The sequence below is a fragment of the Arabidopsis thaliana genome, chromosome 5 (assembly GCF_000001735.4).
Source record: "Arabidopsis thaliana chromosome 5, partial sequence".
Taxonomy (NCBI): Eukaryota; Viridiplantae; Streptophyta; class Magnoliopsida; order Brassicales; family Brassicaceae; genus Arabidopsis; species Arabidopsis thaliana.
In genome coordinates this window covers 14,271,073-14,288,649 of record NC_003076.8, presented here as the reverse complement: position 1 = coordinate 14,288,649, position 17,577 = coordinate 14,271,073, and the positions used below count along the sequence as shown (strand labels likewise).

The following is a 17,577-nucleotide window of genomic DNA, read 5'->3' as shown; positions in this document are numbered from 1 at the left end:
AATATCAATTTATCTAAAAGTAATATTTACCACTATAAAGTCATAAAATATCTTGTTGGATTCCAATATTATTGATTTATAGAAATTTTACTGTAGTTTAAAAGTTAATTTTGTTATTACCTCTTTTTCCTATTGGTCAAATAATGAATAAACAATTAAAAAATACCAACAAAAGACAAAAAAAACAAAAAACAAAACAAAAAAGCTAAAAAATCACCGTTGAAAACGCGTCGCTTTCTCTTGCGTTTCCCTCTCTTCTCGTTCCCATGTCTCCCTCTCTTCCTCTGTTGCTTTCTTTGGTTTATCTTTCAAACTCAATTCTCATCATCAGAAATACATAAAACTCTTTTTTAAAATTCCAAATGAATTTCAATTCAATTCGATTCACCATTTCAAACAAATCTCAATTTTGATTTTCCCGGAGATTTGGATCGGAGAGATAATATAATTTCTTGACAGTGAAGACATTGATGGTGACGACGATGGATCCGAGTAGAATTTCACGCATTGTTGCGGTGGTTTTCGTTTTGGTGATCCAAGTTGTTTCTGGGAATTTCGTGTTTAATGTGACGCATAAGTTCGCCGGAAAAGAGAAACAATTGTCTGAGCTCAAATCTCACGACAGCTTCCGTCACGCTCGTATGCTTGCGAATATCGATCTTCCTCTCGGTGGCGATAGTCGCGCCGACTCCATCGGGTTTGTCTCTTTAGATCCCTCTTCATTTGCTATTTCTAGATTGGATCGTGTTGCTTATTTTAGTCGTTGAAACTAGGAGAATGCAATAGTTACATTTTGTAGGATTGAAAATTTTGAAAAAATCATGGGATAAGAAAATTTTTTATAAGCGGAATTAAACCGGAAATGAATTCGCGGAGGCGAGGTATGATTTTTAAAATCGTTGTAATTTAGCAATTAAAAGTCACTTGTCAAAATTTGTAGAATCATAAATTTCAAAAAAAATAGGATCAGAAATTGCGAGTAAAACGGTGTTATAAAACATTTTGATAAGCGGAATTAAACACGAAATGAATTCGCGGAGGCGAGATATGATTTCTATAATCACTGTAGTTCAGCAATTAAAACTCACTTGTCAAAATTTGTACAATCAAAAATTTCGAAAAAATAGGATTAGAAATTGCGAGTAAAATGGTGTTATCAAACGTTTTGATAAGCGGAATTAAACCGGAAAAGAATTCGCGGAGGCGAGATATGATTTCTAAAATCACTGTAATTAAGGCGATTAAAAGTCATTTTTCAAAATTTGTAGAATCAAATATTTCGAAAAATAGGATTAGAAATTGCGAGTAAAACGGCGTTATAAAACGCTATGTTAAGCGGAATTAAACATGAAACTAATTTGCGGAGGCGAGATATGATATCTTTTTCTAAAATCGCTGTAATTTAGCGATTAAATGCCACTTGTCAAAATTTGGTTCCAAAACATTTAATGTATGTACTAATGAGACTTTCATTTGATTGATTTGTTTGCAGTTTATACTTCACCAAAATCAAGCTTGGGTCACCACCAAAGGAATATTATGTTCAAGTTGATACAGGAAGTGATATACTTTGGGTTAATTGTGCACCATGTCCCAAGTGTCCTGTGAAAACTGATCTCGGTGTATGCTTCTTTATAACCCGTGTTTACCGAAACTTTGTGTTAAGAAGTGTTACATTTTGGAATCTTAGATGTATGTTTGGTTGCTGTGTAGATACCGTTATCATTATATGACTCTAAAACTTCTTCGACATCGAAGAATGTTGGCTGTGAAGATGATTTCTGTTCGTTCATTATGCAATCCGAGACTTGTGGGGCAAAGAAGCCATGTAGTTATCATGTAGTGTATGGAGATGGAAGTACAAGTGATGGAGATTTTATAAAGGATAACATTACTTTAGAACAAGTGACTGGAAATCTTCGAACCGCGCCACTTGCGCAGGAAGTTGTATTCGGGTAAGTAGTATAGCGGTACACTTTTGATGTATTCGGGTAGTGAATGCTGCTTCATCATAAGGATCCCTCTTTGAGACAGGTGTGGAAAAAATCAGTCAGGGCAGCTTGGACAAACCGACTCAGCGGTTGACGGTATTATGGGCTTCGGACAATCAAATACCTCGATCATTTCGCAACTAGCTGCCGGGGGGAGTACAAAGAGAATATTTTCACATTGTTTGGATAATATGAATGGAGGTGGGATTTTTGCTGTTGGTGAAGTGGAATCACCAGTAGTGAAAACAACTCCTATAGTTCCTAATCAGTAAGTGAGACCATCTCTAGTCATTCATATAATTATATATTGTTTCTTGTAATAACTTTCTCCAATGTTTTTTAGGGTACATTACAATGTCATTTTAAAGGGAATGGATGTGGATGGTGACCCTATTGACCTTCCACCAAGTCTAGCTAGTACTAACGGTGATGGAGGAACGATAATCGATAGTGGTACAACTTTAGCATACTTACCACAGAATTTGTATAACTCACTAATCGAAAAGGTGAAACTCTTTTTCATTACTTGGCTTTCTTGTTTATTCTCAAAACCCTGACATGGTAATTTTTCTGTATATAGATTACTGCTAAACAACAGGTGAAACTACACATGGTACAGGAAACTTTTGCCTGTTTCAGTTTCACTTCAAAGTAAGATGACTTGCTTCCTTTTCCTAGCCTCTATATCTCAATCATTCTTCGTTTCTCGATACCAAGGGTCGCTATATATTACTTCATCGCGGATAACGCAAATCGCGCAAAAGTCTGACATACTAGTGCAAAGAAGCTTGAGTACATGGATCTGGATCATTACATGTTGTGAGTTTTTTTGTTGTACTATGTGCGATGCTAAACTATCTTTCTTGTACTTGCAGCACAGATAAAGCGTTTCCCGTGGTCAATCTTCATTTCGAAGACTCACTGAAACTGAGTGTGTATCCGCATGACTATCTTTTCTCACTTCGTGTAAGTCAGTCGCTTCCTACTTTGATGTGTTTAGTTCAACAGAATATTCCTACTTTAACTGAGTTTTGATCAATAGATTTGAACAACATAGTTATAGATGGTGTTATTGTCAACCTTCATGAATTGTCTCATGCACAATGTAATGATTTTCTTAAACAGGAAGACATGTATTGCTTTGGTTGGCAATCTGGTGGAATGACGACTCAGGACGGAGCTGATGTAATCCTTTTGGGAGGTAAAATTCATATCATACTACTAAACCATGTATTACACTTCATGTGTCTGACTTGAGATTTGGTTTCTTCATCTATAGATTTGGTGCTTTCAAACAAGTTAGTAGTATACGATTTGGAGAATGAGGTCATTGGATGGGCTGACCACAACTGTAAGTCTCTAAAACTCAAGAACTAGTTAAATGACGATGGATGATCAAAGAAGAAGTCAAACACACCAAAAATGTTTTGTTTCGTTAGGTTCGTCAAGCATCAAAGTCAAAGATGGATCAGGAGCGGCTTACCAACTCGGAGCAGAAAATCTCATATCGGCGGCTTCTTCGGTTATGAACGGAACACTTGTAACGTTATTGTCCATACTAATTTGGGTTTTCCATTCTTTTACTTCATAGTTTTGCTAACAAGGAGATGGTTTGGGTTTTGATTCATTTGATCCTTTGTGGGTGTGGTTTGGCTTTTTGGGTCATGTAACTTTACATAGACAACTTACTCATTCTTTGTTGTATACTCCCAAAGATATATATATGTACTCTTTTGGTCTTAACTCTTAAGTCTTTGTAATTTACGTAAGGACTAAAAACATCTACGTAACTATTTTGTGATGTTATGTTTGGCAACCAGAAAAGAAGTACTAACTAGTTTTGCAATGTTATTGTAATGTAACTGAAATTTGACAAAAGTAAAGTAAAATGCCAAAAATGACAAACTGTTATGTCCATACTCAGTGTACTAACACTAACATTGCCATATAATGTAACACTAACTACAAATACTAATGAGTGTTTACTCAAACCATAATGGCGTTACTCAAAAGGCTTGATGTGTTCTTTTTCCAACAAACAAAATTTGCTCAAACAAGTGCTACGAAAAACTCAATTGGAGCATCAGAAATTTATTAACAAAGTAAAGAGAGTCTGTAGCAAAAGTATTACAATGATTTGAAAAAGAAGATATATACAATGAGTCACACACGAGCACGGGCGTGTAACAGTAATTTTACCCGAGGTAAATGACCAAAACAGTAACTGTTGATAGAAACATAGAGCATAGGAGACATTGAGCTCCTGGCTCTGTTCTATCTTCCTACTCTTTGGTTGGGACATATACTGGGAGATTCACAAGTGTATCGATTCTGTTGACTCCATTGAGCTCAGGCGATCCGGTTCCTGAGTCTGGAGTTGATGATGATGCTGTGTCTGGTTCAGGTTCAGTAACGCCATTGTTGATGTGTTTTTCTTTTGAGAAAGAAGCAGTTGACAATCTGTTTGGTTCGGAGTCAAGGAATAGGCAAACTACGGCACAGTCATCGACTTTTGAAGTCGGGAACTTCCATCTCCAGTTACGCACTGCAGCCTCCACCAATGCTCGACCTGCTGAGGAACGCGTTGGAGCTTTCGCTACTATCTTTACAACCTCTTCATTCGTCAATGCATCCCAAATCTAGCAAATTTTTAAGAGAGAAAAATGTACTTAACAGCTAGAAGAGTATAGGTTGCTACGTCCATAACACATATATCCAAAGTTCTTAAGAGAATGAGCTCACTAGTCCACACTTATTCTGACATTGAGCTTGGATGTTTCTTACCCCATCAGTTGCCAAGACAACAAATTCATCCTTCTCAGTGAGGCGTCGGTAGGAGACGTCAGGTACAGAAATTAGACCGAAGTCTTTGAGGCAAAAATCTCCAAAAGCACGTGCCATGGCTAGACCAGGTGAGTTGTGGTTAGGAAGCCACAGACGGGCAACTCCCGGTTCATCTCGAAGAGCAAATATACGTCCTCTGCATCTCTTTATCCTTTCTGCTTCAGCTGGAAACAACAAAACTCAATCTTTAATTGATAAATCAGATGGTATAACCAAAAAAGGCTTGTAGAGGCCAAGTAGATTACCTGGAACATCTGGTTTGAGATCTTCAGTTAATTGAAAAGGAACAAGTTTATTGTCTTTGTTCCTCACACCCAATACTGCTCTTGAATCCCCGATATTCCCGATAACAAGATGTTGACCCTACCGAAAACCCGAAAACAAACAAACAATCAAAACAAACACATATGATTTATTGCAACAAAGTGAGAAACAACATCAGAACATTTTGGTTCAAGTACCTGCTTAACCATGGTAACTGCAGTTGTTCCACTGCAAAAACAATCAACATCAACTTGCATCTTCAATTCCTTATCCATGAATCTGTAGGCTTTAACAATTGAGCCTATTAGCATTTGAATCATATCTTGATCCTTCACATAATCCTTATTGTAGACTCGTGATTCTCCATTGGCAGATATATGTACAAGGTCTTCTGAGATCTTTCTATCATCAGTGTTAAGGCTAATCTCTTTAAGAACCTCCTCAGGGGACACATAGGACTCCAAATGAGAACCTAACTTGAGTGGAAGCAAATCCCTCACTCTCTTTGCAACAATGTGACCATACGGACCATGACCATCAAAAACACCACAAAACACAGTGTCCTCCATAGACCCAAAATTCTGAAACGTTGAAAAACATATAACAACCAAGATTACTAAAGATCTATACTTGGTGTAATCCATCTCTAAACTATAGGTAGCCTAAGCAACAAATGTGGTATAATTTCCAAACTAACCTCCCAAACAATCATAGCGTCCTGATTAGGTCCTTTCTTGCCCTGTTGAGAGAAGAGAGACACGGTGTCTGTAGAGCCATTCAAAAACATCCTTCCAGGGATCCTATGAAGAAGTGGCTCCTCGGTGTTATCAAACGAAGAACTACAAGACCCAGGTCTCCTCTTGGGAGGCCTCTTCCTCCTCCCAGGACCAGGAACATGAGGAGAGCCATGGAGAGATCTCCTGCTTCCTCCACCTCCAGATGATGATAAGCAGGACCCCATATCAAGGGCCCTGATTAAACTTATCAAGCACTCCAAACCACCAACACAATCAAAAGCACTGTTGTTTTCAGGTGATGTAACTTTTGGAACCCTTTTCAATTCAGTTATCGCCAGGATTGAAAATTGGGTACTAAAGGCCAAAACTTTCGACCAAATTCTTCAGAACGGTGATAAAGGAATCGACTTTATAGCTAATGGAGAAGAATTGGAGAGACTTAGAGGGGAAATTCAGAAGAAATCAGACAAGAGAAGAGCTTTTGAAGAATCCCAGTTCTTAAGCAGAGATTTTTGAGAGAAAAAAGATGATTGTTTTTATCCAGAATCTCTATATCCACAAAACAGATAAAAAGAGAATCTTTTTGCAATAAGAAGAAGAAAGAGAGAGTACCGAGTCGAATATTGTGCTTGAAGGTGGAGATAGAATCGGATCCAAAAGGAAGGAATCAGAATCGGATTTCAAGGAACAACCACAGCTTTCACCGATAATGGCGCTCTGTTTTCTTTTTCTTCTATATATCTCCAAACTTTATTATTTTAGTATTTCGTTTTCCTAATTTTATTTTTTACAGCTGGAATTTGTATGGAGATACTTATTATTTGATCAACTAAATATTTTATTCTTAATAGAAGTTTATATTAGTAGATTATGTTTAATAAACTTAAACATGCACTTGGTGATTTAGCATATATAGGATATATTACATTCTCATCATCCTAATAATTTTTGAGGGTGCAATAAAGCAATAGTACTCTTTAGCCTAATTGATTATTTGATTGTTCACTTGGTTTGTTGGGTTACTTAGCTTTTATTAGATTTGAAAAGTTTCAGTTATTTTTTAGAACGTTTTGCTTCGAGACAAAATTACAATATGTATTCAGGTAAAAGACAATAGGAGATTTGTCGAAGAAAAAAGAAAAACAGACGTTACATACAGATTGGGGTTTCGAAATAGTTACTATAAAACAAGTTTTTCTTCTGTCTTGCGCGTGAAATATGTTCACGTGATTTCATGGGTGAGAGAAGAAACGTGTTGACGGGCATTTAATGCTCGACAAATGAATGATGCTCATACAGCAAGAAAGATTGAGTTGACTTAGTAACGGTGAAACTTAACATTAATTATTGTTTTCTCAAATTTGAGAAATTTTTAACACACTTCCGACATATACTACACGATTTTAACATTTGTACACATATAAACACATATAAAAAGCATTAAACTATATATATATATATGTATATACACATATAGATAACATTATTAAGATTTGTATACATGTAACTACACATAGAGGGTTATTAACATTTGTATGTATATAAACAGATATGTAGAAAGTTATTACATTTGGATATATATAATATATGTAAATATATTGAGCGTTATTAGCATTTGTATATATGTAATGTAAACATGTATATAGCACTTTATTATGTAAACATGTATATAGAACGTTATCAACATTTGTATATTTGTATGCATGCTACAAATCAAACATAAATTACAACCACTATATCTCAAACCGTCGAATAGAGCTAGTGAACAATGCATTGCAGTGAGAAATTGAAATATCATTATCATAAGGTTCGTCAAATTTTCGATGGATTTTTACTAATTTTGTCGAGTTGTGATTAGTTTTTGTTGAGTTGTCACCAGAAATTAATAAATTTGAAAATATGATTTTGTGCAAAAAAATAAAAACCTTTAAAGTTGCCTATTTTTGCAATTTTACTCTCCACATTCAAAAAATGCAAAATTATCCTATGAAGTATAAAATAATACGCAATATAACCCATATTTGCAACTTTACATATATTATAATCGTTTTCACGATCACATACATTTGTTTTTGAAAATTCTAAAAATATAATTGAAGTCATCATTTCATAGAAAAATCGTTAGTTTACATTAAAAATTTGAGCGTGCAATGAAGCAATGGTATTCTTTAGCGGTATTCTTTAGCCTAATTGTTTATTTAATTGTTCTTTTGGTTTTGTTGGGTTACTTAGCTTTTATTAGATTCGAAGAGTTTTAGTTATTTTTTGGAACGTTTTGCTTAGAAACAAAATTAGGATATGTATTCAGGTAAAAGACAATAGGAGATTTGTCGAAAAAGAAAGAAAAATAAACGTTACATACAGACTTGGGTTTCAAAATAGTTACTATAAAACAAGCTTTTGCTTCTGTCTTACGCGTGAAATATGTTCATGTGACTTCTTTGGTGAAAAAAGAAACGTGTATAAAACAAGATTTTGCTTCTATCTTGCCCGTGAAATATGTTCATGTGATTTCTTTGGTGAGAGAAGAAACGTGTTGACGGGCATTTAATGTTCGACAGATGAATGGCGTACATGCAGTGAGAAAGAACGAGTTGACTAGTAACGGCGAGACTTAACATTAATTATTGTTTTCTCAAATTTGAGAAATTTTAAAACACTTCCGGCATATATTATACGATTTTAACATTTGTACACATGTAAACACATATATGAAGCACTAAAAATAATTATAGTGTTAAATTATTGGATCTAAATACACATATAGATAATGTTATTAATATTTGTATACATGTAAACACATATATCGTTATTAATATTTGTATGCATGTAAACACATATATAGAACGTTATTAACATATATATATATATATATATATATATATGTGTAAACATGTATATTTTGTATATATGTAAACATGTATAGAACATTATTAACATTTGTATATCGGTATGCACGCTACAAATCAAACATAAATTACAACCACCATATCTCAAACCGTCGAATAAAGCAAGTGAATAGTGTATTGCAGTTAGAAATTGAAATATAACTATCATAAGTTTCGTCAAATTTTTGATAAATCTTTTTCTAGTTTTCGTCGAGTTGTCACCGGTTTTTGTTGAGTTATCACCGGAAGTTCATTATATTTGAAGATATTTAGAGTTTAGTGTTTTTTTGGGAAGTCCCGTTCTCATCTCATCTCGTCTCGTCCTGCTTTCATAAGTGTAGTATGTTATACGTTATAAACCACCATATTGATAATGTTGTTATAAATCATAAAATATTTTCTTCTACAATACAATTTATAATTTAGTGAATTCTGAACAAATCTTCTCAACGAAACGTAAGATCATCATATCAGTAATTCAAACTTGTAAATGATGTTTCTTATTTGCATTGGTTTGATTTATAATCGAGGTTTCTTAAGTTTTTTGTTACAAGATTAGATATTATCGTATATCAATGAAGTAAAAAGATATTATTACCAAAAAATTTAGTCCTCAAATCGAAACCAAATATATATGAACTTCACAGAAATATTCCATTCTTCATACAACTTTAAAATAAAAAAAGAAACACAATCAGACAAAGTTCCCATGCACTATACTACTTATGTTCTTAAAAGATTAATCTTTTGGAGTTTCACAAAAATTAAGAAAACAGTTAATATAATGTAATATTTTCCTACACCAAAAAAATGATAATTATGAACAAACAGTAATTCATAAATTTAAATATCCGCAATCAGTATTTTCAAATCTAATGAAATATATGCACATTAATTAATAAAAATTGCAATTAAAAACATAAAAATAAATTATCACAACCCTAACACTCATCTTAGCACCGTATTCGAAACTTCAGAACCAAATCATTCGAAACCTTGACATGATTAAGCTACCCAATCCGATTTCTAGGGTTTGTGATCCCTTAATCATGCCGAGACATAATGATGATGAAGCAGAAGTATGTTTAAGATGTGGAGGATTTGGACATGACATGACCTTGTGCAAGTATGAGTACTCTCATGAAGATTTGAAGGTAACTCTCTCTTGTCTCCTCCTGAAATTCAGTACTTTGCTTGTGGTGTTGTTTTATCATTGATCATGAACAAATTTACTTTGACCAGAATATCAAATGCTATGTCTGTAATAGCTTAGGGCATTTATGTTGTATTGAACCTGGTCATACACAGTCATGGACTGTATCTTGCTACAGATGTGGTCAACTAGGTCATACTGGACTGGTAAGTTGTTAAAGATTTTGATTTGGAATTACTCTACACTGTTGATTGAGTTCGAGTCTCTGAAAAAAGATGCAGAATTTATAATATATTTTCTCTTTAGGCATGTGGTAGACACTACGATGATTCGGTTAGTCCATCATGCTTTATCTGTGGGAGAGAAGGGCATTTTGAGCATCAGTGCCATAATTCTTTCAGTGTATGCTTTCCAGAAGACAGTAGTGAAGATGAGTGTCAAGGCCCTGATTCTTCGAGCGTACGCTTTCAAGAAAACACTAGGGAAGAAGAAGAAGGGCATTTTGAGCATCAGTGCCCTGATTCTTCCAGTGTATGCTTTCAAGAAATCAGTAGGGAAGAAGGGTTTATCTCACTGAATTCATCGAGCAAAAGCACTTCAAAGGGCAGAGAGACTCGCCGTTTATGCTACGAATGTAAAGGAAAAGGACATATTGCTCGTGATTGCCCCAATTCCTCACAGGTAGTCTCTATCTCTCTTTCTACATTTTGTGCTTTGAGCTCTTCAGTTCTTTCCTTTCTATCATGTTATTATTCACGTATAAATTTTCTTTGTTTTTTTCAGGATAAATATGGCATCTAACAAGGATCCTTCAATTATTGCAGTGCATGTGCATTGACTAATTACTAAGCCATTAATTTTATTGACTTTTAAGTCTTTTTCCAATTTAGATAGTATCAATCTATAGACTTCTGTCAACAATTTTTGGGATTCTGCATTCTCTAGTTGCAGGTGGAATAGCATCTGGAACAGCTCTTGGGTTAGATTTTTGGCTATCTGTTTCGGATTTTGTTTATGGTTTCTTTCTCTCAACTCTGTCTAGTAGTTAACCTTGTCTTAGTTGTATGTATTTTCTTGGTTTGTTGCTGTAGCTTTTCTTGGCTCTGTAGTTTTTCTTCAGTCTCTTTTCTAATGGCTTTTGATGTTAATATAAAATCCATCAGTTGACCAAAAATGGAGTCTTTTATCCAAATATTACGATGAATCTTCTGAAAAGTTTCTTTTTTTGCTGATTTGGTTTTGCAACACTATATAGCTTCTAACTTCTAAGCTACAAAATTGTTTATAAACATTTATGCGGATCCGTGTACCTTGGCTAGACAAGTTTGGGCTTTGTCCTTGATTCCAGTCCCAAAAATGGCTTTAGTTCTTTCTCCTTATATTCACGTAGCCAAGAACCCTTCCATTCCTATTGAGATTAGTAGAATTTTTCACTGATTGTTTGGAAATCTTTGAATGGATTTGTATTTGAAGAAAAAGTGGAGCTAGCTTCTGAACTTATAAACAAGGTTGGGGAAGAAGTTCAGCAATTGTTTCAGGTCCAAGATAGATCTGTTGATAAGTCTAATTTCGATGTGTTGGCTCTTGAGCAGAAAAAGTGAAAACCTCCCCCCTTATACCTGGATAAAATGCCATATAGGAGTGTCTTGGTCCAAAGGAAACCAAATGGGTCCATAGTAGAAGATACTTTTCTCACATTGCATCAATGCATGATGCTAAACTGATAACTTGAAGTGTTGAGTAAAAGTAAAAATCGAATTAACAATAAATAAAGCAGAATTTGCATTTGCCTAAATCCATTTGCAAAAGAATCCAAAACCGTTCTGGGGAAACAGAGACAGTCATCAAAACCAAAAAGAAAAAAAAAAGAAGCACAACAATATCAAATACTTATTGCCAAAATACAAAGCAGAGTAAAGCTCATAAGCAAAAGTGAAACATAGAAGAAACCCTGAATTATTATCGTCTTCATGGCTTGTTTATTAGAAACATAGATCACTCACTCTTCTTCCTCCGCCTCTTCAAGCCAATTCACAAATGGCTCTAAACTTTTCACAAAGGTTTGCCTGCAAACATTCACCACAAGAAAACATCAAGAGAGTGCTTTCATACTTTTTAGCTATGATATAAAAGAAAAGCTTTCGTAATGAAGTTGTTATAATATGTCATGGAACTAAATGCACACCTGCCCTTTGAGTTGGTTCCTTTACGGAACCAGTGGAGAATGGTGTCTTCAGCGAGGACATCGAGTTCATAGAGCGACCTCACTACTTCTGGGAAAACTTTCATAAGCTTTGCATCCTCATAGCATTGCATTTGGACTTTGTACATCAGTTCCAGCTCTAGCTTTCCGCTGGTACAGAACGTGTTCAGAAGTGGAGCCCATGTTTTCACCTACACAGATCAAACATCAAGAGATAAAGTGACCATAAGAGGGATCACATATTATTTCAACGCTAATATGACATCAAAAGCGATTTGCATTAGTGATTCATTATTCATGACTCCCACTTCTTTTTTTGATTCTACACAAATCATGACTACCAACTAATATTAGCACGAAAGTCTTTCGCAGTTTGTGGAGTAACACACTACATATGGAACTCTTATATGACATGACAGATATAAATTGAATGGTTGGCTCATCATATCTATAAAATCTTACCTGGCGCAGAACAGAATTTGCATTTTGCTGCTGGTTTTTTCCAGACCACTGAACAGCATCCATTAAACCATCCCAAACAACACGCACAACCTCAATGTCAGGTAACTTAGCATCTTTGATCTGTTGCTTCACCGATTCAATGACTTCGTCTACATTACTTTCCTCTGTGACCTTGCTTGTAAGAACGGTTTTGATTTCCCTCAGTTTCACCTCAAACATTTTCTTTGAATGGTACTCTACTAGATCAGTCAATCCTTCATTCCTAAAAATCCCAGAAGTAAACACGTTATTTTCAATTAATTTACAAACGCACCACACAGAAAAAAAAGAATGCAAACATGGAATGCAAAGGCAGACGAAAGAGGAAAATAGCATTAGCAGCAGAATCTGTACTTTATGATTGATTAATGAAGAGATGAATTTTGATAGTTGACAAACAAAATCCTTATAGACATATAGAAGTCAAATAATAATGAATGAAATACTTTAAAATAGCTGACGCGCAAAATCTTTCATACATTCTTACAGTTAGGTTAGCTAAACAGAATGCTGTACACTTTTAAATGCAATTATACTAAACTAATGTGGACAACGGCAGTGACACCGATTTAAATTATTCATGCAGCTTTTTCTTCTATGCAATAAAAACATGTTACTAACAAGGTAGAAATATAACTGAATGCAAAAAACTTCATAGAGACAAATAACCAAAAAAAACTGCAAAGAGAAACTCACGTGAAATGTTCCGCAAAACTTTCAGCAGATCGCCTTACTGGTGGTAGGAAATCCATAAGGTTGTCTTCCATTTTCCCACGCCTCAGAATAGAAATCAAGTCTTCAAGACTGTTCTCAACCAAATACTCCTTGAAGAAGTCTGTTACGAAGGAGAGCACTATCCCTTTGGCAACAAGATTATCCTTGAGCAATGGCTGGAAGACAGTTTCCGGAGGTAATCCTGAGAGCTTCTGGGAAAAGGCAAGTGCTGTGAAGATAGCAAGCTTCTTCCTTTCATTTTCCTCAAAAAGCTCCAGTGACTGCAGGAATCTCCGAGTAACATTTTCAAGGTTCTTTATGAGGAAAGGCTTCCTACGCAGAATTTTCTGTATGTAGACAACAGATGGCAAAATGGCTTCACGCTTGGGTTCACAATCAATTACAGAGTAAGTATGACGTTCTCCTTCATCAGATTTCACTGTTCCAGGTTGTGTGCGTCCTCCTATGAAAATAACCTTAAAACACAAGATCTCTCAATCAAAATTCATAACTAAAAAGGGCAAACCAAACAAAACCAGTAGAAGGCATAAGAAATTATAACACAAACACCCCTTGAATAGAAGAAAACAGAACCACAATAACAAGAAGAAGAAAAATATCCAGGAATATTTCTACAGAACCATTTACACTGCAGAATATACAGGTAAATAGATATTACAGGTTCAACAGATTGAACACGTATTCTTCTATACAAGTGGACATCAGAAATCACAGGAGAAGACAGTGCACAATTCTAGAAGCGTAAACCCCTCTTGTCAAAGAAAAAAGAAGTCGTATCCCACGCATACACAATGTGATTAAATACACAAAGAAGTGATTCTAAGGCTTTGCAAGACAGTTGAAACAACACAGCTGTAAGTAAATTCTGCTTAACTAAGAATAAGGGAATCGGAGTACAGTATCAATGTAAACATGAAAGAAATAAGCAAGAAAAAGGTCCTGAAAAAGGTCCAAATAAAAGATCACCAAGAACATGTCCACAAAGTTTAGTTGTAAACTCACCTCAAAGAAGATGTCACCATATCTTGTGAAATTAAGGTCTGATGACTCAATACTTTTGGCAACAAGTTCCTAAACCAAGCAAACAAGCGTAATATAAGTTAAGTGCAAACACATCTCCAGATCAAAGCATGACATAAAAATTCTAGACACCAATCCTACCAGATCACCAGCATTATCATGGTAAATCTGGACCACTGCATCAGAAAAGGCTGCAGGGTCCAGAGGAGCAGCAATATTCCGTTTGCGGGTCTTAATCCGCGTACCTCTGCACGTACATAAGAATAGCTTCTAAGTATACAAAGAAATGCTAACAACATCAAAATTTGTCCTAGTAAAAACTCAAAAAGAAGAGGTATCACTAACCCGAGAGTGGGTTTCTCCTTCGAGCTGCAGAACAAACGAAGACAAAAAATTTTAGCAAATTGATACATTCGTTAGTCCCAATCATGAGAAACCCTAGAAATCGAAAACACACATTTCGCAAATAATATTGAACGGCAAAAAAACTAACTTAATTCAGTCTAATTCAATTCCAATTATAAGAAGAACCCGAAATTGTTACATCGGCGAATCCGAATTTTTTTACACAAATCCCTAATCATCATAAATCGAATTCAATCAATCGCAATGAGGCCATGAAAGGTAACAAACATCAAACGTAATCTCATAGCCCAAGAAGAAAATAAGAACAAAATCTTCCTACTACGAACAAATTCAAAGATTTCTTCAGAAAGAATCGAGAATATAATCCATTACCCAAAATCCAAAGAAGAAGAGATTTACGAGAGAGAGTGGAGATTCTTGTTACCTCATAAACCAAGATCAAAGAAGAGACGAGCCTCTGACTCTGTGGATCTGAGAGCTTTTGTCGAAGCACAAAAAAGTATCCGAGAGAGTGTGAAGAAGAAAGATAAAATGAGAGGAAGATGAAGTAAGGAGGCTATGCTGTCAAAAAGAGAGTTTCGTCTCGACGCTATAAGTAGAGACTAGTACTAGAGATAACACCGTATATGACTAAATGACTCTTTTACCCCTTATTCACCTACTCATAAATATCTTTTACTTTTTTTTTTCCAACATAACCATATTATATATAACATTAGCAGCGTCTTCCAATAATAGAGAACCATTTTGGAGAAACAGAGTATTTAGTACAAACAAACTGCAACCTTAAAAACTTCATATTACATCAGTTGTACCTACTAATAACTAATGAAATTAAGGATGTGTCTTAGTCTTCAGACATAAACTGATTTGTCCGCAGTTCATCTTCATTTCTTGATTCCAGAATCTTCAAAACCCAGCCTTTCTTCCAGTAGATTATTAGTACTACAAGATCCAAAAAGTAATCAAGGAAGATCAAAAGATGTTGTCCACATCTTCCTTTGTCAGCTTCTTACTATCAGTGTTCTTCAAAAAATTATGTCACACTCCACCCTATTGTTCAAAGTGGATCATTATTACCTAAGGTACCAAACTGAAACTTGATTCTCAAAAGAAGTGTCCTTAGAGTAGAAACTCGATACTACTCTCTTATTAACCTTCATGTTAGAGTTTAAGGATTTTCACCATTCACCGGGTAAAACCTTATCCCGGATCCCATTCGTCTCTGTCGGATGCTGCGTTCAGGCACTTCTAATACTTGCTTCCCTTTCTTTCTCTTTGAACTCTCACCAACCTCATAGCTAACTTGATCTTTAGGTCTCCATTCCGAAGCTGCAAGGTAACCATCTGAAACAGTGTGAGAAGATGAGACTGAAGTTGATGGGAATCTATGAGGTATGTTGCCTATCATGTTATCATTCCAGTTTACAACAGGAGGCGCATTCAGTGATATTGGAGTTAAGGATGAAAACGATGAGATAACAGAACTTTGTGAGTGTCTCCCGTGATCTTCTTGATTGAGACTGTCTTCATCATCATACCTCTCTGGAGAGACCAAAACATCTGGTTCATTATCCATCTCCTCCTGATGCACAACATACGGGCAATGACTGACTTGATGATTCACTCGACAGCAGTTGGTGCAAACTCGCTGAAGCTTCTCATACTCAAAGCCAATCATGGCTCTTTCTCTAGATGCAAACCGTACTCTTCGAAAGAAACGTAGTGGCTCAGTGAAATCCATTCTAACCTTAACACGAATAAAGGTTATCTGCGATGTAGTTTCTTCATTGAAATCCATAGCCACAACCTCTCCTAAAGTACTAGCAATGATCTCAACTGTCCTTTCTGACACATATGGTAAAGGAATTCCTCTAATATGAACCCAAACATCTATAAAGGTAAGGAAATCCTCTGTAGGAAAGTCTTCCCATCTCTGAAGTGCAATAAACCATTCATTAAAAACCCAAGGCGCTCTTCTTAGCCCATTAAGTAGATCTATCTCCGAGCGAAAACGAACTTGAAAACATCTGTCGTCAAGGATGCGTCCATGTACCTGAGTTCCAAGTCCCCACTGATAAGGTAGCTCCAAGATAGCTCTTTCAACGCTTTGAGTTTGAGGATTTAGAATTCTTCCAAGGAGACTTAATCTGTTAGAAGCCAACGCTCCAACATAAGCATGATATGGGATATAAAGTTCAGGCTCCTCACGACCTAAATCCATATGTTGTATGGCGTTCCACAATTCATCACTCATCGCTACCCCTTCTCTCTTTTTTTTTTTTTTTTTCCTAATTATGAAAGCTTAAAGATACAGGACTAAGAGAAAGCAGACTTCCTAATTTATATACTCTAGGATCAATTACGAGAAGGAGAAACCTTAATTGTAAGAAAGCTAAAGTCAAAGATTCAAACCCCAGAAAAGACTATAAACATTAATCCACCGCTTAAGTCTAGAAGGACTAAATCTTTTTGTTTTTTTTCTATCATTGCGAAGTAATCTCTTTAAAAATCTATCTAACTAGAAAATTACTGGAATAAATAAAAAGAAGGACCTAGAACCTAATAAAATACACTCTATAATTACAACTCCTAACTTAAAACTAAAAAAAACTTAGGACCTAATACTATCGACAATACATTTCTCCTTAATGAAGAAATCTTTCATCCATCTAGGATAGCTTTGAGCTACATAAGAGTTCACTCTTATGTCAGAGGTAACACTCTTGGCTATTTTATAGGCTCCTTTGTTGCACCCATTAGGTTCAAATAAAATGAACCAATCAGTCATTCCATCAGCCATAACTAGCATTGGGAGAATGTGACTTATTATTGATGGCCAATCCTTAGGTTTATGCAGGGCTTTGATTATCTC

At 35.4% G+C, this 17,577-nt stretch overlaps 5 protein-coding genes across 8 annotated transcripts; 2 read left to right on the top strand and 3 right to left on the bottom strand.

The window, feature by feature from the left end:
• The first annotated feature begins 240 nt into the window (after positions 1–240).
• AT5G36260 (Eukaryotic aspartyl protease family protein) lies at positions 241–3,818 on the top strand. The gene is made up of 10 exons (NM_123017.4): positions 241–697; positions 1,493–1,622; positions 1,714–1,955; positions 2,035–2,259; positions 2,335–2,497; positions 2,572–2,642; positions 2,867–2,957; positions 3,117–3,192; positions 3,271–3,342; positions 3,431–3,818. Exons 1-10 carry the CDS (start codon positions 471–473, stop codon positions 3,580–3,582), a joined length of 1,449 nt encoding a protein of 482 aa, NP_198475.2. The 5' UTR covers positions 241–470; the 3' UTR covers positions 3,583–3,818.
• A 147-nt stretch (positions 3,819–3,965) lies between these two features.
• PP2C74 (Protein phosphatase 2C family protein) lies at positions 3,966–6,591 on the bottom strand. Of its 3 annotated transcripts, none has more exons than NM_123016.2 (5): positions 5,797–6,591; positions 5,297–5,680; positions 5,081–5,198; positions 4,776–4,999; positions 3,966–4,630 (listed from the first exon to the last, which is right to left on the bottom strand). In NM_123016.2, the coding sequence occupies exons 1-5, from the start codon at positions 6,058–6,060 to the stop codon at positions 4,274–4,276; spliced, it is 1,347 nt and encodes a 448-aa protein (NP_198474.1). In that variant the 5' UTR covers positions 6,061–6,591; the 3' UTR covers positions 3,966–4,273. The 3 variants fall into 3 exon arrangements, with proteins under 3 accessions (NP_198474.1, NP_001330834.1, NP_001330835.1); NM_001344136.1 differs by having other exon boundaries at positions 3,992–4,630; positions 4,734–4,999; positions 5,797–6,580; NM_001344137.1 differs by having other exon boundaries at positions 4,021–4,999; positions 5,797–6,563.
• A 3,134-nt stretch (positions 6,592–9,725) lies between these two features.
• Positions 9,726–10,678, top strand: AT5G36240 (zinc knuckle (CCHC-type) family protein; the record flags this gene model as incomplete). The annotated part of the gene is made up of 3 exons (NM_123015.1): positions 9,726–9,878; positions 9,967–10,083; positions 10,184–10,678. 3 exons carry the CDS (start codon positions 9,726–9,728, stop codon positions 10,676–10,678), a joined length of 765 nt encoding a protein of 254 aa, NP_198473.1.
• Positions 10,679–11,592: 914 nt separating this feature from the next.
• Positions 11,593–15,305, bottom strand: AT5G36230 (ARM repeat superfamily protein). 2 transcript variants are annotated; one of them, NM_123014.4, is made up of 8 exons: positions 15,127–15,305; positions 14,682–14,705; positions 14,478–14,583; positions 14,319–14,387; positions 13,278–13,771; positions 12,543–12,804; positions 12,063–12,271; positions 11,593–11,943 (listed from the first exon to the last, which is right to left on the bottom strand). In NM_123014.4, exons 1-8 carry the CDS (start codon positions 15,129–15,131, stop codon positions 11,877–11,879), a joined length of 1,236 nt encoding a protein of 411 aa, NP_568534.1. In that variant the 5' UTR covers positions 15,132–15,305; the 3' UTR covers positions 11,593–11,876. The 2 variants fall into 2 exon arrangements, with proteins under 2 accessions (NP_568534.1, NP_001330518.1); NM_001344135.1 differs by lacking the exon at positions 15,127–15,305 and having other exon boundaries at positions 14,682–15,115.
• An 86-nt stretch (positions 15,306–15,391) lies between these two features.
• Positions 15,392–17,301, bottom strand: AT5G36228 (nucleic acid binding / zinc ion binding protein). Its single transcript, NM_001036896.2, has one exon. The coding sequence runs from the start codon at positions 16,957–16,959 to the stop codon at positions 15,874–15,876; it is 1,086 nt and encodes a 361-aa protein (NP_001031973.1). The 5' UTR covers positions 16,960–17,301; the 3' UTR covers positions 15,392–15,873.
• Positions 17,302–17,577: the final 276 nt, after the last annotated feature.